This window comes from Cinclus cinclus, chromosome Z (genome assembly GCF_963662255.1).
Source record: "Cinclus cinclus chromosome Z, bCinCin1.1, whole genome shotgun sequence".
NCBI classification, from domain to species: Eukaryota; Metazoa; Chordata; class Aves; order Passeriformes; family Cinclidae; genus Cinclus; species Cinclus cinclus.
Window position 1 is genome coordinate 74,932,041 of NC_085084.1, and position 19,370 is coordinate 74,951,410.

The window sequence follows — 19,370 nt, forward strand, 5'->3', positions numbered from 1 at the left end:
GCAGGATCAGCCTGAGACAAGGCACCGCTCAGACTGTCACCTACCGGTACACACGCCCGCTGCATTAACTTACTACTTCAGTACTGCTGACACCACAAAACTTCCATTCAGTAGCCCCTTATAGAGATGTTTGTCTGAATGTTTGTTAGGGCAATTATAAGTTATTCAAAAGTCATTGAGGTTTATCCAGGAAAAAGAAAGAAAATCTCACTTCTCTTGAACTATTACATACACTACGGAAGATTTGCCAACAGGTTGTCGTGCTCTTTTATGGGAAGGTTTTCGATTAAGTTCTTGCATACACTGAAACGAAAAGCAGTGATATGAGTGATATCTTTCCACTTCTCTATGCTTTCCATACATCCTGCATTCAAAAAATCCATAATGAAAGAAGAGATGTTTGGAAATAGAAAAGTACTGCCCTACCTTGCACCCTCCCTAAATGCTGTATTTATCAATGATTCCTATGAAAGTACATTAGCAATGACTCAAGTAGAAATCAAATGCAAAACAAATGTGACATTATCTAAACTATACCATCAGTTGCAGAATTAGAAATTTCTTGAGTAAGTGCTAATCTCAATCCTCTTGAAGACAAAACCACACCAAAAAAAAGAATGTTTAATTAATAATGCTAAATATCCATGCAAATTCTACTTCAGTGGAATACATAAAATATTCTTAAAACTATTCCACTGTACCCTTCAATACATCAGACTGACAGTACCAAGGCTTTGAGGTGATACTGACCTAAAGCAGATCAAACTCGTTGCCCAGAGCACCCAGCAGCCTCTTTGTCCCAAAACCTCCACACAAGCCATTAACAGGTCTCTTATTTAAATCAAGGACATGCCCTCCACTTGTGGAAAGCTTCATAGTCCTCACAAAGCTTCCCTGAAATTTACCTATCTAGTTAAGGTAATTGTTTCAAAGTGTCAAAACCACAAAGTCAGTTTAAAAAATGTATCTTGGTGTAAATTCTATTAGCCTTAAGAATTTTGTATTGGTAAATGTTTATCTATGAAATAGATATATCTATATATATATCTATCTTATAAAATCCCAAACATTGCTATTAAGTTTTTGAAAAACATTACATAAAAAGGACATTTGATGAACTTGTGTTTGAACAGCAGTTTCAAATTTAACTGGTATGTTTTTTAGTGGTTTTGTGGTTAGTTTTTGCCTTCAAAATGCAAACATACTGTTTCTGGATCATGTTCTGAAAAGGTTCTAAAAAATAACTTATCTCTTTATCTGTGCATTTCCCTCTCCTCACCTTCTCACATGGCATTACCACAAACTTGTAGTTTAACAGACCTTTTCAACAGCTGTTCAGACTACAAAACAGATAGTCTCAGCCAGATAACAATCTAGTAATCTAATAGAAAATGCATCCAAGCATGACCTCTGCAACTTCATTTTCAAAATCCAAAACTACAGCATGTTAAAAATAAGGATTTTTCATCACTCCTTAAGGAACACATAGAAAAAAGTTGTTTCCTGAAATAAAGTGCCACAAAATTAAAACATAAAGGCATGAACACATTTATAGGAATGATGGAAATACTTAGATAACTTCTTTACAAAAATTTTCCACAAACCACAATGTTTGTTCCCAAACAATTTAACAGATAACCCACAGATATTCTGTTTCAACGAAATGTTTGGATAGATGAAAGACATATTACTATTAAATATTAACATAATAATTGCTATGTGAAAATAAGGTAATACACCTTCCCAACCCCCCCACCCCCAGCTGCACAAGAATGACTCAGTCAGGGTTACTTGTACTCCTACTGAAAGGGGACTATACCACATACACTGAAGAAAAAAAAAAAATCGGATTATATAGAAACAGACCTATGGCAAATTAAGATGGTTCAAAGGTTTCTTTGGACAGGAGGGCAGTCTTTTCATCATCATAAAAGATACTCATGTACTACAGGTCACTTTAGGAACTTTTCCGGCAGCCCATGCAAACAAGATTTCTTTCCATTAACCAAACCATTGCAGTTACAATCACCCTCATTTATGGCAAGAATATACATCCATGGGACAGCTCTCATCACTTTTTCCCCAGGAACTATCTTACTGGTATTCTCCAAGCTGTTCATGATCACTTCAGAGGAAAGGCATTTGTCCAGTACCTTCACTGCAGACAATAATCCAAACATGAAGAAAATTGCTTCCTTTGGGAAGTGCACATGTTGGCATGAGTAATTCAACTATTTTAAGCACACTTTATCACAATGCTAATATATATATACACACACACATTATTTGGCATTTTTTAGCAACAGCAGCTCTATCTGCCAAGTACCACTAAGATACAATCTTTGAGATATTCCCTGTCTTGTGACAGAATGACTTTAGCCAGATATATCTGTGCTCCAAGAGGCAGATGGACGCTTCCAGTCAGAATACAAATAGTAGAGGAAACAAAAGCAGCTGCAGATCTTAGTACAGGATGGCAAATGTAAAGCAGAGGAAACAGCAAAGCTATTTCACATTGAAACAGCTAGCAAAAACCTTTAAAGGTTAGAGAAAATGAATGTCACAAGCACACTGCGAAGTGTTACTGCTAACTTCAATTTTAAACCAGCTAATAATGTTAGGGACATGCCAATTCTAAATTTATTCTTAATATACCCTCATTCACCTATCTCCTAGATCTGGGGTGTGAGGGTATTTTTGTGAATAGATGAACTGAGGTTTAAGATGAACTAAGATGAAATGAGCTTCGTTTTCAACAGTGTAAAAATCACTCTGACACTAGCCTATTAGCGAAATCATAGAGAAAGCATTTAATTTCTTAAGATGTGAAATGGCTCTTCTTTAGATAACATAAGTAACAGGGTTACGTAGAATCTTACCATTTCTTTACTTCAACAGTTCTCAACTCATTAATTCCTGCGCAAGGGAGTAAATGCAGATAACTAACAGCAGTCTATTAGGCATGCTGACCAAGCAGGCATGTTTTTCTTATTTAGCCTTATTAAATACAGCTAGAGACCTCCTAGAACAGTCTGTTAATTGCACCCACTTTCAGTTCTATAACAAGCCCCTTTAACCTTCCGGATTAAGAGCCCACCTCCTTCTGACGGGTAACTTAAAAACCTGAGTCCTCAGTGCAACCTCAATCCGTACCTCATTTGACATCTAATCAATGAGGAGCATAAGAAATCACTGAAACCAAAATGGAAGTACAATAAAAACCAAATTAGGCAGATCTTATGAAAATTATTTTGTCTTAAATCAAGTGCAATAACAAGGGCAGAGGTGCCAGGCTCTTAAAGTACCCCCAAGACAGGTAGACACGTCCTGCTCACATAATCAAGCTTCCCTAATAAACCATCATTAAGCCAAGGACGATTTACTTCAGTTCCTCAGCAGATGTTTTCACACTTCTATGTAATTGTGAGCAGGGAACATGCAGCCTTGATTCACCACAAGACAAAGAGTGCTGTTGGAAAGCTCTTCCAGGCAGTCACCAGAGCCACAAAGGTGAACCCCATAAGGAGTGGGAGGGCAGCGAATGAAAATTAGGGAGGACATAATAAGCCTGCATCAACCCCTCATGCCATTTCTTCCATTTGAGCCAGACTAACTTCCATTTCTGTGACTAGACTATGCAAAATTACTTGAATAAAGGTTGGTTAGGTTCAAGGCTACAAACCACTAATTAATCCACTCCCTATAGATCAGTCACATGGAGAACGTGAAAAATAACTAACCTTCCTGAAGAAGCCTATGCAAACATAACTGACCAATGATAATAAGTGCATGAGATTTTTCTACCTCATCTGTGACAATTTGTGACAAATGTCTCTGACATTTACAGTCGAAGAGAAACTCCACTGAAAAAAGAAAACCAACCAAACTCATAACAGTAACAACTTACCAGGCACTTTCCTCCTAGCTGATGTTTGAAAATGTGATTCTAACTGCTGTTTCCATATTTACACAATAGTTCTTTTTACCCTAGCAAAAAATTTCTAGCCCTCTGGGCTACACAATCAGTTTCCCACCCACAAACAGACAAAATATAAGATAATGAAGTTTTCTAATTCCCAAATTACAACAGCTGCAAGAAACAAACAGCAAGCACCGTAACATTATAGTGCAGCTAAATTTCTATTAAAAATAACACTATGTTAACAGAAGCCTTTTTTTATTTCCAAGTGTTGAAATTGTTAAAACACATATGCCATTTAACCATTTTTTATTTTAACATTAAGGTAATTACAGTTGAAGGGCTTGTATTTCCAGTGGTCTCTCCATATTGGACACCACCAGAGCAAAACATGAACATTCCACATGGCTAACAGTAAGACATTTGAGTTACCAGAATTACAATCATTAACTTTTTTTTTGCTAACAGATCACATACATACATAACCAGGGCCATTTTCTTTAGAAGAAATACCAAAATTAGTACTGCATTTGTTTATTTTATATGAACATCTCTACATGAGCAACATGGTACATGACAGTTTGATTATCACACATACAGTACTTTGGCAGCTCTTTGATGTGTTTTTTCCCCCTAAGCTCCACAGTAGGCTTAATTTATAAAACATATTGCTAATATGCCCTGCAAAATACCAAGAATCAAATGTATCTTTCATCACCTAAATGGGAGAGGGAGCAGTGATTTTTATCTTGCATTGGACAGCCTCATCATACATGCACAATTTTCTCCCATGGGTACTTCTACACATATCCTGGTTAACACTGTCTGCAAAAAAAAAAATCTTTATTCAAAAAAGATTTGAATTTTCTTCTCAAAGAGAGAAGCTACAGATGATTACAGTACAAATCACTACCATTTATTTCAAAATAATACTGAATGTGTCACACTTTTATCAAGGTTACTTGCATATCTTACAAGCACATTAGTCACCTGATCAAGTCATCCCATTTTGAGTTCATTTGTGAAACTGACTTGTCGCTTTTGATACCTACTGATAACTCAGACTTTGTGGTTAACAAATACTAATTTCTCTGGATATGTCTATCATCAATTTCCACATGAAAACTTACCACTATATTAAACCTTTTCACTTACTCTCCCCAAATGATTTTAATTTCCCACTTTCCTGAACACAACTGACCTATTAGCACAGTAATTTTCCCTCTAATATAACCATGCACTTTGAAGTAGCCACTTCCAAGTTCTGAGGTAAAAAAAAAATGCATGAAATCTGGTTGCAAAATTTCAGACTTAAAGGAACAAAATCACATTACATATATTGCAATAAAAAACACCTAGAACCTGTCTACAGTGATCTGAAACAATTTATTTCACTCACTCATCTGTAAAATTAACAGTTATTTCATATTTGTTCTATTTGGTCCAAATAGCCCTGTATGTTTTCAGTCACTCAAAAAAGAATGCTGTGCCCAAAACCACATCTGCTACCACTAACATCTCTTCAACCTTTTATTCACCCTCAAGCAGTTCTTAAAAACTTAAGAGATTTCTTGAGCTATACAAAAACAGATCATAATTTTATGTGCAATATGTCAACAATGGTTAAATTAAAAAGATAAAGATATGTGACATATTAAAACTAAGTAATACACACTTAATTTGATTAAGTCTCTCTTCTTCAGCCTTTAGTGCTTATTTGCTTCAAATTATAAACTCTGCAGCACATGTATAGTGTATGGCACTTACAATAATGTCTGCAATATAAGCAACTATATCAAAATGTTCTGTAATTAAACCAACAGTAAATCTTGTTTAACTATACAAAATTTAGAGTGGGAATTTCCCATTCAGTGGGAAAACTACACAAACCTAAGCTGGACATTCACTAGTTTTGAAATGTCCTTTTTCATGAAGTTGTTTTACCTTCTTGCTTTGCTTAGTTATGTCAGAAAATGAACTTCTCCAATTCTGCTTCCATTTCTTCACTCTAGTTATTTTGTGCCAGCAAAATTTCATCTTGTACCATTAACTTCCACCATGGTGTGTCCCTCACATCTTCATGTTCTCCATCACATTCTGCCGTCTCCCTTCCATTGTTTGTGACTGTCACCACAAAGCCCTTCCTCTAGGGCAGCATCTTGTGTAACAGAGCTTCCACGGGGCTTTTCTGTCCGGGAGGTACTGGGGCTGACCAGCCAAGCTCACTGGGTCATGGACTGCCATGTACCTAAGCTCCCTGTGCATGCTAAGCACCTTCTGCACAAAGTTAAGCCAGCTGTGCACATGTGAGCCACAGGAAGCAACTAGAGTTCAGTGGTCTGGGCAAGCAGCATAGATGGGGCAGAAACATGACAGAGACATTTTGGCTGCAGCAGTTTTAACCCTGTTTGATTGTTTTACCTGTGTTACAGCCCAATTTAAACATCATTGCTTATGCAGTAACTTCAAATTAACAAAAAACCCTGCAGACAGGTAAACCACTTTTCTATAGAATAACTGGTTATTATGTGTTCCAGAATCAATTTAATGCAAACCTTGAAGAGTGTACTAACTATTAAGCACATTTGGAGCCTTTAAATACTATTTTACTCTGAGGTATACATCTATTACTGTAAAAGTTTACTCGCATCTCAAGTCCAAAAAAAAAGGCTACTTGCATTTTCTAGGTCAAGCAAGCTTTAGAAAAATGGGAAGAGAGAGCAGGTGTTTTGTGTTCAAGTGTTATTGTTTAGCATAATCCTTCATGCAAGTGATGCAAAAAAAGTTACATATTCAAAACTGCTTACATCCGAATAAATAGGGTAAATTAGCAAATACAGTATTGAAAATTATCTACAAAAATGTGTTTTTCCAAGTATTCACTGTTTGTATCAAGTCTTAAAGCAGAAAGCTTCAGGGAAATACCAAAGAAAATAGAAAAAAAAGAAAAGTGACACTAAGACATTTTAAGAAATCCCCTCAGAAAACAAGTTCATATTTACTGTAAACTAAACTGAAATTAAAATCATGACTAAAGCTATTAGGTGGCCTTATCAGCAAACACCTTCAATCAAAAGGCCATAAACAAGTATGCTTTACATATTACTTGGTTTGTTTATTTTACACAATGGGGTGAAAGCAACACAATTCCTTTTAGTAAAGTATACACAAATAGCCTCACTCAGAATACACTTTTAATGCACATAAAAAAAGTATTCATCTTACAAATCGTTTTGCAATCCAAATATACAATAGCTTGGAAAACAATATTTTAGAAAACTAAAGCCAATGTAAAAAGACTGCTTAATACAACTAAATGATATAAGTTTTGGTATGGCTCTGTCTTTAGAGTTTTCTTACTGCATCATCAATATCAGAAATCTGTTCCTTCAGCTGGTTCCACTGTTCTGGATTTAAAGAAATACCTGAAAAGCATTAAAAATAAACACTTAAGACATAAATAAAATTGCGGTGCAGGATCTTGTGCAATTATAATAAAGGCTGCTTTCATACACCAAACCTATGTTATAACAGTAATACTTGAGTTACTTCAACAATCATCTGAGTTAATGTGAAACTACCCATTTCCAATGCTTCAATAACTTCAGGTTATCTCCAGACAAGTTTACAAAGCAAATGTATGTAACAAACATTTGTACAAGTACTGGGCTTAACACAAGAAGTGAAACACAATTCTGGCCTTGACAGAATGCAGTACAAAAGCCCTGCATGGTAAGTAGGAAACAATCTGTACTCCTGTTAGTTCCTAAAAGCTGTGCCCATGCACAGGTCTGCTATGCACTTTTCAAGTACTGTAATTCAGGGGGGTTTTTCCCCTCTTTTGTTTTTTAATGCATTGTAAATAACAAGTGCTAATAAGTAACCTTTTAGAGACACACCGTATTACTAACCAGCACTCACAAACCAACACCAAAGTTACTTTTTACTTCAAGTTTTCTATAGTTTCTAGTGACATTCATCCCATAATCATTCAGACCCCACAACCCATCACTTCAGTTCTAAATTTGATCTCATCTTTCTCTCAAGCTTGAGTATAGGCATACGTTTCATTTGTGCTCTGGTCTACTCATTCTTATCCTAAAATTTCTATACCCACTCTGCAGAAAGTGCAGGCTCCCAGTCCTCTAATACTTTCTCCTGTCAAGCTCTTCCACTAATTACTCTCCCTCTCCACTCCCAGTGATACTTTTCCTTCATTGCTTTCTCCCTGAAGGTGAAGCAGGACCTGAAAACAGCTGAAACTCTGAATTCCACTTTTAGAGCCTACAAGAGTCCCAGTCTTTATCAAGACTGTCTTGTTAGAGCACCACCATAATTTTAAGCAGCAAGTAATGTACATGGAGCTTCTCTAAGTAATCTTCCACCAGACTTTGGAGTGCAGGTTTCATCTGAAAATCAGTCAGGTGCGCTAACCATCATTAGGGAATTAAATGACATGAAGATGTCCCTCAACCACAGACCAGATGAACCAAATAAAACTCAGACCTGCTGCTTCAGACACTGACAGCAATTTTAACTTCTGGGTTTAATTTTGTTTTATTACGAAATGTTTACTACTCATACTGCTTGCAGGATAGCTAGATGAGCAGCTTATGAGTGCATCAAGGAAGACTCACATACTGTATCAGATTATTTTTATCATAACAAAATTCAGACTTTTGCTGCACTGTTATACACCTCTATCTACATCATGTCATTGTCACTTGGCCCACCCATCAAATCCTGTTTTACTTCGTCATTCAAAGTGCATATACTATTGAATTCTACTTTGAAACACAGAACATGAAGTCCTTAGAAGTCATAGTACCCTTTTTCATTAACTAGCAACAAATCCAAAACAAGCAATTTTCCTGCAGAGCACCAGTATACCTGTTCATGCAAAGCTATTCTCAGTGGTTATTTGAGAAATGTTGAAAACTTTCTAAATTACTGTTTACTGAGATGCCCCTGAACACACCTGAACAAGAGAATGTAACAAACCTTACCATGACTGCACATTAAATTTCTTCAAAATTCAAGCTTAGCAGCCTGACAGTACCTGAGGTTGACCTTTTGCAACAGCATGTAGTGACAGGACAGAGAGGAATGGCTTCAAACTAGAAGTGGGTCACTTTAGATTGGGTATTAGGAAGAAATTCTTTACTGTGAATGTGATGAGGCACCAGCAAAGGTTGCCCAGAGAAGCAGTCAATGCCCCATCCTTAGAAGTGCTCAAGACCAGGCTGGAATGAGGCTCTGAGCAACCTGTGATAGTGGAAGATGTCCCTGCCCATGGCAGGGAGTGGGGTGGAATCAGTGGATCTTCAAGGTCCCTTCCAACCCAAACCATCCTGTGGTTCTATGAATCTGCAGGACAGAAGATTTCATGCTTACCTTTCACTAATGCTACATAAAAATGGATAAAAAGTAGGCTTTTCAGAGAGAAGCAATATAACATCAAGCACAGCACCACTATTGCAGTTGTCCTGCAATCCCCATCTTGAGGTGTGGAAGTTCTGAAAACGGTTCACAGTGAAGCCCTGCCACAAAAAGCAACTGTGCAAGTGGCATTTAGAAGTACAACGGCTTGTGCTGAGCTACAGATTGCAAACTTGGGACACTTGAGATACTTTCCCCTCTACTAAAATATTTTTAACAATGTTTTTTCATAATTATCCACATTAAATGTTTAGGCTGTCTTAATCTACAATTTAGTAGAAACTGAAGGATGTTGTTGGTTTAACAAAATTAAGATCTTATAAAACTTATTAAATATTTTCAGTTAAATCTGAAATAAGAAATCCAACCCTAAGAGGAAAATCAGTTTAAGTTAATCAGTTGAGGCCGGAGGAAAAAAAGGCTATGGTATAAACATGTATATAACCCTCCTACCCAATTTACTTATATTTGACACCTTGCTTTCCACAAATCATGGAAAATCTCTTTAGGAAAACACTCAGGCCAACAAACCCACTTAAGATTTTATCCATAATCTACAGAGAAAACTAATCCTTTGTAAAAATGTACATCATAAGAAAGTAAAAATACTATTCAAAAAATATCATGTAGCAACAAAGGAGAAAAATATGATATAGGAAGTTCTACTGGAAAGTGCAGACCAAGTTTTAACACAAAGTAACATGAAGCAGAACAATACCTTTTCTGCCAGGCTTCATTTCACCTTCTTGATCCATCCAATATTCTCTAATATCAATTAAGACTTTCCCTTTAAAGTCCCGAACACTGACATACCTCATTTTGCCAATCTGTCAAAACACATATAAGGGTCTATTAGGTATTTTACATATTACAGCATTCACTTTCCCCAGCAGCATTAGACTCTGACATGTGACACTGTACACTGCAGTTTATTTTAGACACCACAGAAATACCTAGATTAAAATCTTAATTCAGAGTAGTCAGCAGGCTAATAAGTAATGACTTAAAACTTGTTGAGCAGGCAATGCTCACTGTAGAAGTATATCTCCTAGAATAGAAATACCTGTGTTCTTGACATGTTTGCTTCTAGCAAGTCATGGATTTACTGTTTTCTGAAAAATAAAATTCCTTTCTTCACAACAGTCCTAAACAAAGAAGGATAAAGGGAGTGTTTGTTACTCCCTACTCCCAAACCCAAACTTTAGTCCACTCCCCAAGTACAGAAAGCAAATTAGATGTTCCCATGTGATACCTTGCATTTTTATTTTTTTTTTAACACAGTAAATACAGATAGAAGTGCCCACTCCCAATTCCTCATGGGTACCTCACTATACCACTAGGTCTTAAAAAAAAAAAAGTCACATCTTACAAGTTTACCAGCATGTAGCACAGTATGAAATTCTGAAATTCTGTATTTTCAAACCAGTGTCATAACTGAATTACGTGGGCACCTTTTTCGGGGGGGGGCTGAAGTATAGAAAACTTAGGGAAGAATCTTACAACCAACTATGCAATACACTACATATTTGGGCTTATTCAACCTCTTTCCAAATATGATAAACTACCTATTTACATAAATTCCATGAACAAGGTGAATTTGAGAACCAGAAACTAGGTAATTAAAACATCAAATAAAACTTCCTGCAATTCTAAGAATTCCTTTGAATTCTGCATATAACTTCTGGATACATTTTATATTAATAAAGGAACAGATTCTAAAGGAAATTATTTTCAAATAAAAGTGTTTTACCAGGAAAAAATATATCTTTCAATTGCAACTTGCTTTATCTCTACATGTTGCAATTTGATACAATTTAAGGATGGGCCCTACGCTTTTGGCCCAAAACCACTAGCATGAAGTTTGACCAAGAAAACTGAAGATCTCTCCAATCAACTACAATAATTCACAGATGTTTAAGTCATATGCTCTTATTTCACAAAATATATATAAACATGGTATACTTTACCTTTGCTTAACAAAATTTTTCATCTGCAGGTGCTATATGACATCTAAAATTGATCTGAGAACAACTAGGACATTTTAGATCATTCAAGTCTGTAGCACTTGACCTACTTCAAAGCAATCCTTAAAATTATTAAGACATTACTGTTCATAAGACAGTATTTTTAATTGATAAAATTACAATGCAAATGTAAAACTCAAAGCTGAAAGTATAAAGTCATGGCAGCTTAGGTCTTTCAGGCCAGACCTGGTACCATGCCCAAGCCCATCTGCACTCCTGGCAAAGAATATCCTGAATAGCCTACATGGACAACAATTCTTGGTTTTACCCTTTAATGCTCCAGTAACTTTTAAGGTCACCTGCAGTACCAGTAGCACTCTGCAGCACCTTTTTTTTTTCCCATGGCTATTGAAGAATATTAGTCTCTTGACAAATAATTCCAGATTTATCGTAAGAAATAAAATTAACTCAATATAGCAGATTACAGCTGCAAGTACAGTAAAAGGGTTTAGAATGTTATTTTCAAGTTTAATAAAGACTATGTCTTAATTCAACTACATTAAGGTGAGAGGTAATAACGCAAAGTTCACATTCACTTTGTGTTTACCTTAGATAAAAGTGTTTCACTATGTAAATGCTGAAATTAAGTAAAATTTCACATCACATCTAGATTTCAGGTATTTAGCTGAACTCTATGCAACAGCTGCCACTACAAGAATTTTTAAATAGGCTTCTAAAGTACAGTTCCAACAAACATGTACACCGAAAAACACAAATAAAATCTATACTTAACTAGTTAAGTAAAATGATAGTTAGCTACCTGTAACTCTGGTACATTTCTGAACAGTTCTTTTTTCATGCACCTGCTGTTTATGTTAAGAGTCATTTCAGAGACTGAAGGTATTTTTGTATCTCTATAACCAGAGCAACATTCCAAGGGCTGCTGCTCTGGGAAGAATTAGTTTTCTTCACATTGGCTGATGGGGCTGCATTTTAGCTTTATGCTGAGCACATTGATGATAACACAGACGCTTCAGTTACTGCAGAGCAGAGCTTACACACAGCCAAGGCCTTTTCTGCTTCTCAGACTGCCACGCTGGCAGGGAAGCTGAGGGTGCTTGGCAGACTGGGACAAGACAGAGCCAGGACAGGTGACCCCAGCTGACCAAAGGCCATTCTCCAGACCACATGACATCATGTTCAGGACATAAAGGAGAGGCAAGAAGAGGGAAGGGAGCTTGTTTGGCATGATGACATTTGTCTTCCCAAGTGACACTTAGATGTGATGGGCACTGCTCTCCTGGAGATGGCTGAACTCCTGCCTGCCCATGGGAAGTGATGAATTAACTCCTTGGTTTGTTTTTGCTTGCATGTGTGGCTTCTGCTTTCCCTATGAAACTCTATCTCAGGCCTTGAGTTTTCCAGCTTTTTACCCTTCCAATTCTCTCCCAGTCCCAGTGGCGGAGGTGTGACCGAGTGGCTGCCTGGGGTTAAACCATTACATTCATCATGATTTACAGCTGAGTACTTAGTGCAGTTCAGCCTTCACAGAGAAGTCCATATACGTTTTATTAAATAGTACAGATCCTTAGATTACACTGCTCTATTGATTTACATAAATCAGTAAACATTAAACACATTATTTCCAGGTTTCTGTTTCTTAGAAAAAAAAAAGCACTGAACTGTATCTCTGGTCCTTTCAGAGATAAGCAACTGACTTCCTGTGTGAGTTTTAGCAAGCACCTTCATCCTTCCCCCTACCTCCATTTTTTCTGGATTAAACTGTACACCCACAGCACAAGCATAAACAGCAAAAAACCCTCTCTCTTCCCTAGCCAATAACCATAAGTAAGGAGCACAAGACTCCTGTTAACAGTGACATCTGCAACAAAGCGAATTGTGAAATGCATCAGTGACCACCTAAGTTTCATAATTAGTATGCAAAACCAATCAGAGTTTCAGATCATCATAAATTTCTATGTTTACCTTCTTTGAGGAGCCTATGATAAAGTAACCGGGAAATTACACTGGAAAAATCAGAGAACTTATTTCTCACAAGTCAAAGCCCAAATAGGGTGAAAACAACAAAAAAAAAAAAAAAAAAAAAAAAAAAAAAAAAAAGGGTTGAGAGGTAGACAGGGCAACACAGAAACAACTTCTGAAGTAACAATTTCAGTTAAGTGTATGATCATGCAATATGGTTCTCTGATCTAGGTAGTTATTAATGAATACCGACAAACCTTATCCAAATCAGGCATAGGTATTTGACAGGATTAGTCAAACTAACCAAAGCACATGGAGCAGAGCTCAGGTTGGCTTGAAGCCACAAACATGAATCCAACGCATCAAGGCTAAACCCTTCCACATTAACACAAATAATGCCTGTCCTTAGGGCCTCAAGTAATACATCACACATGAGAGTAACAAATTTCTGCAACCTAACAGCACACAAGTCCTTCATCAAGCTGCAGAGTATACTGAGTTCCCTACAAAACCTAATAAGGCCAAGACATGCAAATACACAGAATACAGCTTGTCTCTCATATCAAGCATATTGTCTCCTAATTATAGTAACACTATTCTTTGTTAAGTAGTTGCAAAAATACATTACACCAACAGTCTCAAACAAAAATATAACATGTACGTATTTATGAAAATGCTGAAACTTCTGAAAACAGCAGTCACAATGAGCTCTATACTAAGAGAATCTCTATGCTTCAATAATACAGCCTGAGGGTGCAGAACAAGAACACTCTTGGTTTCACATCATTTGCAGCCACTCCCACACACAACATGGACACCACAGAACTTGTGACTATGAAAGCTTTACAGCCTGATTTCCATCACCTGAAGCCACTCTTGTAAAGCTATACTACAAAGTCACTTCCACATCAGAGATCATTTTACTGTCATGAGAAACTCTCCAGAAAGGTTTCTAGTATCACTAAGAGGCTAGAACAAACAAAACTATAACTAAAAAATTAATGAGCATGCCCTCCCATATAGGGGGGAAGAAGAGGTGGTATCCTGAGATCTACTGTAATTTCATTTCTGTACTTCAACATTTGCATATTAGTTGTTGCACAAAACTTGATATAGACTACAAAAACTGACAATGCTTCACCATAATTCAATGAGAAATCTAAAAAAATATTTTATTGCTGATTACTTCGAAGGCAGGCACAGATGGCGTAATACTAATATTTTAGGTCAAGGTGATACTCAAAGATCTGTATTCTATGCCACATCAGAAGAACCCTGTTCTTATCAGAGTAATTTGAGTCCTCTACTGTCTGTATTTAGTAACTTTTTATTCTCTTAGGTTGAAGAGGTTTCAAGAAACCAGTGCATACATACTTTTGCTTTATTTGAAAGGGTCTGGGTGTGTTTTTGCATCCAGGGAACATTAAAAGTTTTAAAGTTTTCTCCAAGGCTGGCATTTCTGAATTCACTACAAGCATAGCATTAAGGTTACACTAATTCTTTAGAGTTCAATCTGCAGCTCGCTTGAAAAGTTGTAGAAGTCACCATTTCATTTTTCCTACAGGGTTCAAAGCAAGCCCAAGCAGAACTAAAAATATTAGACACTTCCTTCAATATGGAAGTCCAGACACAGCCCTTCAGCGAAGCTCTCCTCCTAAACATAAGTGAAAAAGTAGGAATTCAGACATTAAAAATAACTGCCCTGTATGGCAGTATCAATTAAGCAGGTCTTTCCTCTAGAACAGACTTTTTTTCCCCTCTATTACTTCACACGACTACAGCCCAGAACCATTTCATTTACATTACTCTGTGCTTGGGTCATCTCATTAGGCACTTCTCCCATATCTTTTCACAAACTCAAGAACCAAAGTCTCAAGAATTTAAGCTCCTTTCCAGCCAGCTAGTCAGAGACCTTTAATAGATCTTGATCCACACCCCCAAAACAGCTAATTCTGAGCTGTGTATTAGCTCTCTGCACACACTGCTACTGCCTTAGCTAACCCTGGGAACTGCAATACCCTGAATTCACAAATGCATCTTTCTATTGCAAAATGGACTTTCACCCCTTCTTAAAAAAAAAGCCAATACCACAAGTTCCTATCCTTTTGGATGTTCAGTGATAAAACCCTGCATCATAACAAAGGAACAAACAAAACTTAATCCAAGATGCTGTCACAACACAGGAGGCCAAGCTGTCCTTGACCTAGTTAAACAGGAACAAAGAGTCCACATTTTGGTTTCCAAGAACATTTTTTTGAAAAGCTGCAATTAAAAAAACACTTTCATGTAGAGACAAATCTGATCTGATATTTAAAGTATACTGACGGTAACAGCTGCATTTACTGACAAAATGAGTACCCAAAGATACAAGGAATCAAGTCATGAGAATTAGATCAACTGACACAACACAAATTCTTTTACTCCACTGAAGCCTGACCAAGCTTTCCTGAGCATCTCATCTGAACGCCAGATGCTCTGGCATCGTATTCCCCTTTTGGCCAAGCATTCAGGAGGCCAAGCACTACACTGTGAAGAAATCCCTACCACCTCATAAATTTTATACATCATATAACGTAACATGTTAACTTAACCAGGCTCTATGAGTAATCAATTTTACCTGAAACATATTCTCATCTCTGTTACTGCTTTGCTTAGAAGAAGCTGCACCTTTTGAACTTTCACCAGTCTTTTGTTTCTTTACAGGTTTTTCTGCAGTCACTTGCTTTTTCCGCTTTGCCTTGGAGTGAAACAAAGAAAAGCATGACCCACAATCAATCTGTACGCAACAGGAAGTTTACATTGTATGTCACAGCCTACTACCAAGCAATATCACCTTCTTGCAGGGTGTGAAGATGTCTGTTTAGAATTTAAAAATTTCAAAATGAGCCTGATTTTGTTCTCAGTGAAGTAATACTTTGGCTTTAAAGAGAATTTAATCAGATCAAAATATATTTCAAACTATTTTGTTCCACTGTATGGAACAAAAAGTACAGAACAGTTCGCAACATCTCCAAGAAACCATACAAAAGATAACAAATAATCTGGAATTACTTTTATTAAGATAATAAGATATTAAGGATCTGGAAACCACGTCCCTCTATCAGACCATTGTTTTTTTAATAGCATCTAATCACTGCCCACAGCATGATAAATTATGTGGCTTTTTCAAGCATTTAGACAGTATTACCTGTAAAACAGATCACTCAGAGACGCTACAAAGCTACTATTTCTACTCATGAAAAAATAGGAATCCAGACCTCTTCATGTACTGTACTACATCAAAAGACTTGGTATCTGTGTTACCACCTAGCATTTCTTAAAAAAGATAAATAAACTATTTTTCCTGATTTTGATCAAAATTATTGGTACATCCATACAAACTTTTTAACTTAAGTAACTATTTAAATGAAACAGGAACATTTGATTTATACATTTCAAACAGACATCTTAAAATTTTTCAACCCAAAAACATTCAGGTTGGCCCAGCTTTTAAGAGAGAAACCAGCAGATGGTGTAACAGCAAATAAAAGAAAATGAAGCAGAGAAAAGAATCATGCAAACAAGATAAGCAACTGACACAAGGACCATAGGGCAAGTGCAGATTTTTGTTATAGAAAAGTAATCCAGACATTAAAATGGCAGCAGTATTGAAGCATGTTCTCAAATCCAAATTCTTGCCACCAAGGCAGCTGATACAGAAGTGTTCAGAATCTTGCTACAAAGTAGCAAAGAATCACAGGGAATTTGGGATTATCATATGGAATGGCATGAAGAAAAAAAAGTGCAACTAAAGAAAAAAACTTTTCTTAAGGGCAAAAATTACACAATCCACCCATACTTGGAAGGTGAGTTGCTTTTTGTTGTTGTAGTTGCTGAGATGGGTGGGTGGAAGAGAAAGTGTCTTAAAGAGTAAGAAATCAGATGGAATGACAAGCAAGTTTAACATAATGCTCACCTAATTCCTTAACCCCAGCCTGAAACAAAAGAGTTAATACAGTAATGAACTGCATATATTTTTCACCTTTTTGTCAACTTCACTATCTGAATCACTGGCAGATGAGCTTGAAGATACAAGTTCCTTTGATTTAGGCATTCTGGGAAAAGAAAAATAACATGAGAACACTACATAAGGAATGACATTCCATTTTGGCTGGAAAGCAATCTTCAAACCTGTTTGTACTGGCTCATCTTCTTCAAGCCCTCCTAAAGATTTTCTTGCTTTTTCATTTAAGCTTTAATACTCACTGCAGATGCAGTATCAAGCACTCTTCCCTCCTATATCTCTTCCTCTTTTTGCTGCAACTTCATTAAAATACGTTTGGAGCACAGTGGTTTGACTCCTAACTGTCTACAGGAGAACTATTTTTCACAATTTTCATATATCCCTGGACATGACAAAACTCACAATGTAAAATACATAGCATAATACTGCCCTCCAGCTGAATCCTTTCTATTACATCCAAGAATATGAATCATTAACACTCTAGCAATATCTATATTCTGACATGGGCACTTCACCCAGTTAGATTTGCAAGTAACATGCTGCACTACTGTCACACACGACACTCAAGCACCCACCTATAATCTAATAATCTGAAATATACCTCAGTTATAGAGAGCCACAGCACTGCAATCAATATTTTCACTGCAACTTCAACACATCAGTCACTAGAGTTAATTAATTTGCCAGACAAGCAGACATTCAGCATTCCTTGAATGCGTGCTGCCAGGTGTCTTTGCATGCCACCCTGGTATGCAAACATGTGGTTAGATATAGTGGTTACACATCTTCTCTGCTGCTAGAAACTCTTTGTAACAAATACATAGATCATTTGTTCTTACAGAATAAAATTAAGCGTCCCTGAAACGGTACATTACAAACCTCAGCTAGCACAGGCCAAGATAATATTACAGAGTATCTCAGGAAATAAAAGGAGTAACAGCATTTTCAAAACGGGCAGTGAAAGAAAGACCCACATATGCAAATGAAGGGGGGGGGGAACAAAACAAAACAACCAGGCCAAATAATGCTAATGGACCAACGTGGTTCTAAAGTAGGGAAAAGACCGGTGGTAACAGCTTGTAGCACAAGGACGGAAGCTACAGCACGACACAGGATACAGGGTGTGAGGAAGCACACACGACACCCTCTAGGATGGAGGTAAGAGGAGCGCTGGAATGGGGCAATGGGAAAATAAGCAAATGGATGATACTGAGTCGGCGACCTAAACGATGTCCTGAGGGATGACCCCGGGGTCCGCATGGGAAGGAGAAAGGCACAATATGGAGGAAGGTGGGCGGAAACTGGAGGAAAAAGGGATGTGGGGTGGTAGGTGCCCCCGGTAGAGGCTGATCATGAGGAGACACCGCAGCACCGGCGAGGGGACGGGATGAGCCGTGCCAAGGGAGAGCGGGGAAAGGTAAGGAAAGGAAGACGAGCCGGGAATTCCAGGTAGGCGGATCCCAGCCGCCATTTTCCTCCCCTATTCCTCTTTTCCAAGGCTCGTGTGGCCCCCCGAGGAAAAAAGTCGAGGCCCGAACAAGGATGGGGGCGAGCGGGTGGGCGGGCGAGAACGCCCGAGTCTTCCCGGGCCAGGACGGCAGCAAAGGGACTGCGCGTTATCCGTGGCGGGGCGAAGGAAAAGGACAGCACGGAAACCAGGGGGCCAGGGGTCGCCGGCGGGCTGGGGCTGCTCCCGGCGCGGGGGTGGGGGAGCGCGGCCGGGCGCCATCTTCTCCCTCTATCACACTCTTGTGCCCCCCAACATGGCAGCTCCCCCTCGGCAGCGTCGGCTCACTCTTCCCGCTCCACAGAAGGGTATCCCTCCCGCTGGGCACTCGAGGAACAAGGGGAAGCCTCGCCTCGGCACCACCCGGCCGCGGCTGCCCCGAATCGCACAGGGAGATGCCGCGGCGGTGGGGCCGTGGGAAGGGGCACACGGGAGAAGATGGCGGCGTGGCAGGGGCGCGCGAGGGGACCCAGCACTCACGTCCTGCTCCGCGCGTGGCTCCTCCGCAGCGCGACACAGGCGGAACTGACGCGGCTCGGAACGCCCGCCCCGGGC

General features: G+C 38.2%; 1 protein-coding gene across 1 annotated transcript; it reads right to left on the reverse strand.

The window, feature by feature from the left end:
* Positions 1–7,013: 7,013 nt before the first annotated feature.
* Positions 7,014–19,318, reverse strand: SUB1 (SUB1 regulator of transcription). Its single transcript, XM_062513358.1, has 5 exons — positions 19,296–19,318; positions 17,327–17,399; positions 15,923–16,042; positions 10,077–10,185; positions 7,014–7,344 (listed from the first exon to the last, which is right to left on the reverse strand). The coding sequence occupies exons 2-5, from the start codon at positions 17,396–17,398 to the stop codon at positions 7,265–7,267; spliced, it is 381 nt and encodes a 126-aa protein (XP_062369342.1). The 5' UTR covers position 17,399; positions 19,296–19,318; the 3' UTR covers positions 7,014–7,264.
* Between the last annotated feature and the right edge of the window lie 52 nt (positions 19,319–19,370).